This window comes from Morone saxatilis, unplaced genomic scaffold, assembly GCF_004916995.1.
Source record: "Morone saxatilis isolate NCDOM2014 unplaced genomic scaffold, NCSU_SB_2.0 Contig0, whole genome shotgun sequence".
In the NCBI taxonomy this organism is placed as follows: domain Eukaryota; kingdom Metazoa; phylum Chordata; class Actinopteri; family Moronidae; genus Morone; species Morone saxatilis.
The window spans coordinates 20459309-20462321 of NW_023339650.1; the positions used below are offsets into that span (position 1 = coordinate 20459309).

The 3013-nt window shown below is 39.1% G+C and overlaps 1 protein-coding gene across 1 annotated transcript in view; it reads right to left on the reverse strand.

Annotated features, from left to right (window-relative positions):
• Positions 1–595: 595 nt before the first annotated feature.
• Positions 596–3013, reverse strand: part of LOC118334701 (translocon-associated protein subunit alpha-like) — a 4592-nt gene continuing 2174 nt past the window's right edge. Inside the window, exons 5-7 of the mRNA XM_035670778.1 lie at positions 1030–1034; positions 913–933; positions 596–689 (exon numbers count right to left, since the gene is read on the reverse strand). Coding sequence (XP_035526671.1) covers positions 596–689; positions 913–933; positions 1030–1034 — 120 coding nt within the window. The remainder of the gene's footprint in view (positions 690–912; positions 934–1029; positions 1035–3013) is intronic.

The window sequence follows — 3013 nt, forward strand, 5'->3', positions numbered from 1 at the left end:
CACACACACACACACTAAAACAGGTGTGTTGGGTTTAAAAGGCACGCGAGGACATTTTTCTATTGCGGTTGTTGGTTTTCTTTTAGAGTCTGTTTGTTAGTGAAATAACTGCTGTTGTGAGACAGTTTTGATTGTTTTGTTGTTTATTACCTCCCACTGTGGCGAAGGGCTGTAACCGATAGCGGATCAATCAGTTAGTCGACAGTCCGAACATCGCCGGTTCCAACTTTTGTCATTTTGTATTTGTCTGATGTGAAAGTGAACGTTCAGACCGAATAAACCATCTGAAGACGTCCTCTTTGGGCTCTTGGAACTTGTGATGGACATTTGTCACTTTGTTTTCTACATTTTAGATCAAATTATTAATAAACAAGTATTTTGCAGATGACTTGATAATGGAGGTAAATCATTAGTTGCAGCCCTGCTCTGGTGGAGCCACAATAACGGTAACAAATGCAGTTTTTGTTTTTTGGATGTTATTTTTGATGTAGTTTTGAGTTTTGGATTTTGTAGAGTGTCTCCTGTCAGCTGTCCTGCTCCTCCTTCACTCATTTCACTGCACACATCCTGAGGAAACCCTGAGACACACTCACACTCAGAAAGTCTGCGAGGACTCGGTGCCGTCCTCCGGTTCAGATGGAGCAGAGTCGAGACCTCTTACAAACTTTTTGAGACCTTTGTAGACGATCCTGCAGACGAAGAACAGTTCAGTTATTCAATTCATGTGAGATCTGTTGCTGAACATTTATTGAAGAAAAGGATCAGATTTTTCTTGCGTTTGAACATCCCGTTTAGAGACAACAAAGCTGAAGAGTTAAAAATTCTCTTCTTCCAACTTCTCAAATGTGAATATTTTCTGGTTTTCTTCGTCGTAGGAAAATCACATGAGCAGATCAAATGCATTGAACCCACTTGTAGAACTCATAATCAGATCTGTGGACAGGAAATGAGTGAAGAGAAGTCAGAGTGGTGTCGGATGTAAAACCGCCCTTTAACCCCGTCACCCTACATGTAAACCCCAGTGCTCACAGGGTCTGGGGGGTCGAGGGGTCCAGTGTTAGCCAACAGGCTGGATTATCATGAACAAGCTCACAGCAGCGATCTCCAAACCCCTTAACGTGTGCCTGTTTTCTACTTTTCTGTTTGTAAGTTTGTTTACTTCAGGCTCCTCTCTGCAAACTTATTTTCAAAATCAGAAAAATAATTTACCAAATAGTGAATCTGAGTCTTTTTCTTTGTTGTTGTTGTTTTCTTTTGTTTTTCTTTGGATTGTACAAATGTTGAACTGGCTGAAGCACTGGTGTAAATACTGGCTGATGGATGATGAACTGAGAGCGACATTACCAAGCTAATTTATTTGAATGACAGATTGGGGTTTAAACAGGGGATTATGTGCACTGTTTTTTTTATATACTACCACTAGGGGGCGACACTGACTCACTCTGCAAGTCTTCCAGTTCCTGTACTTCTGTGAATAACTGGCCTCAGAGTTTGGATGTGAACTGTTGCTGCGTGTCCTTTAATTTACTGCAGACACTCAGAACAAACAGCAGGAACAGGAAGCACATGGTCCAGATACACAGCTGAGGCTGGTTGGTACCACTCCAACATCCACAGAGAACTGAGCTGAGCTCCACGTTTTTGTTTCTTTTTTAAAATGATGGGGCTGTCATTCTTGGGTAGAAGCTCATACTTTTATCTGCTTTTAAATGTGCAGGAAATAAACTTTGATGATTTACTGTAAGTCTGGTGTTTTGTTTATATGTGTGTGTAATAGATACTGTTATATACAAATTCTTTCAGTTAAGAAAACATGCACTGTAGGTTATTATTGATTTATTGTTGCTGATTAAAACCACCCAACACTATAAAAAGTAGTTAGCCTAATTTAATAAATTGTTAAAACAATAATTCAGTCATTCTGGTGCCCAATGAGTTCTCTACCTTCTGATACTTTAAAGGTCCAGTGTGTAACATTTAGGAGGATCTGTTGGCAGAAATTAAATAAAATCTTCCTAAGTATGTTTTTGTGAGTGTATAATCGGGTTAATATAAAGCTGTGTTTTTGTTACCTTAGAATGAGTCGTTGGTATCTACAGACAGCACGGGTCACATGGAGTCCGCCATGTTGAACCTTCATGTTCCTACAGTTTTTCACTTGTAGTGGAGTAATTTAAGTATGGTTACTTCTACTCGAGTAAAAGATCTGAGTTCTTCTGCCACAGCGAGCGGTGGTGGGTCCAGACTGTTTTTAACTGGGGTGAGCTGTGTTTAAGGCAGACCATACAAATGCATTATACAGTGAAGCTTCCATATGATCCTCTTTCAAGTCCTCAAAAATAAATGAACACAAGCTGTGTGTACCAGCTTCAATGACTTTAGCGTAGTGTGTGGAGTGTGTCTATGTAATGTGTGTATGTGACTCTCATTGACAGGCCGTTCAAAAGATATTACAGTTAAGAAAAAATGCATTGTAGATTATTATTGATTTATTGTTACAGATTAAAACTGCCCAACACTGTAGTTTATATTAAGTCATATAATATTAATTTAATAAATTGTATTTAACAATAATACAGTCATTATTAAACTTAATTAAAGTTGATATTAAATAATATTGTTATGATCATATGAATCAAATAAACGGTACAGACCTTTGCAATTCAAGCAGAGGTAGGTGATGAGGAAGAAACCTGGATTTAAAAGAATACACACACAATTACCAGTTAATAATTAAAGGAGGAACACCGACCATGTGGTACAGATACCAAACATAAAACCAGGACGATAAAAAAAACAGACAACAAACCCTAAAAGAGAGAGAAGAGAGAAGAGAGAGAGACGAGAGACAGAGAGAGAGACAGAGAGAGACAGACAGAGAGAGACAGAGACAGTGAGAGAGAGATTGAGATTGAACCACAGAGACAGACAGGGGAGAGAGAGAGACAGAGATGAGAGAGGGAGAAGAGAGAGACAGAGAGAGAGACAGAGAGAGAGAGACAGAGAGAGAGAG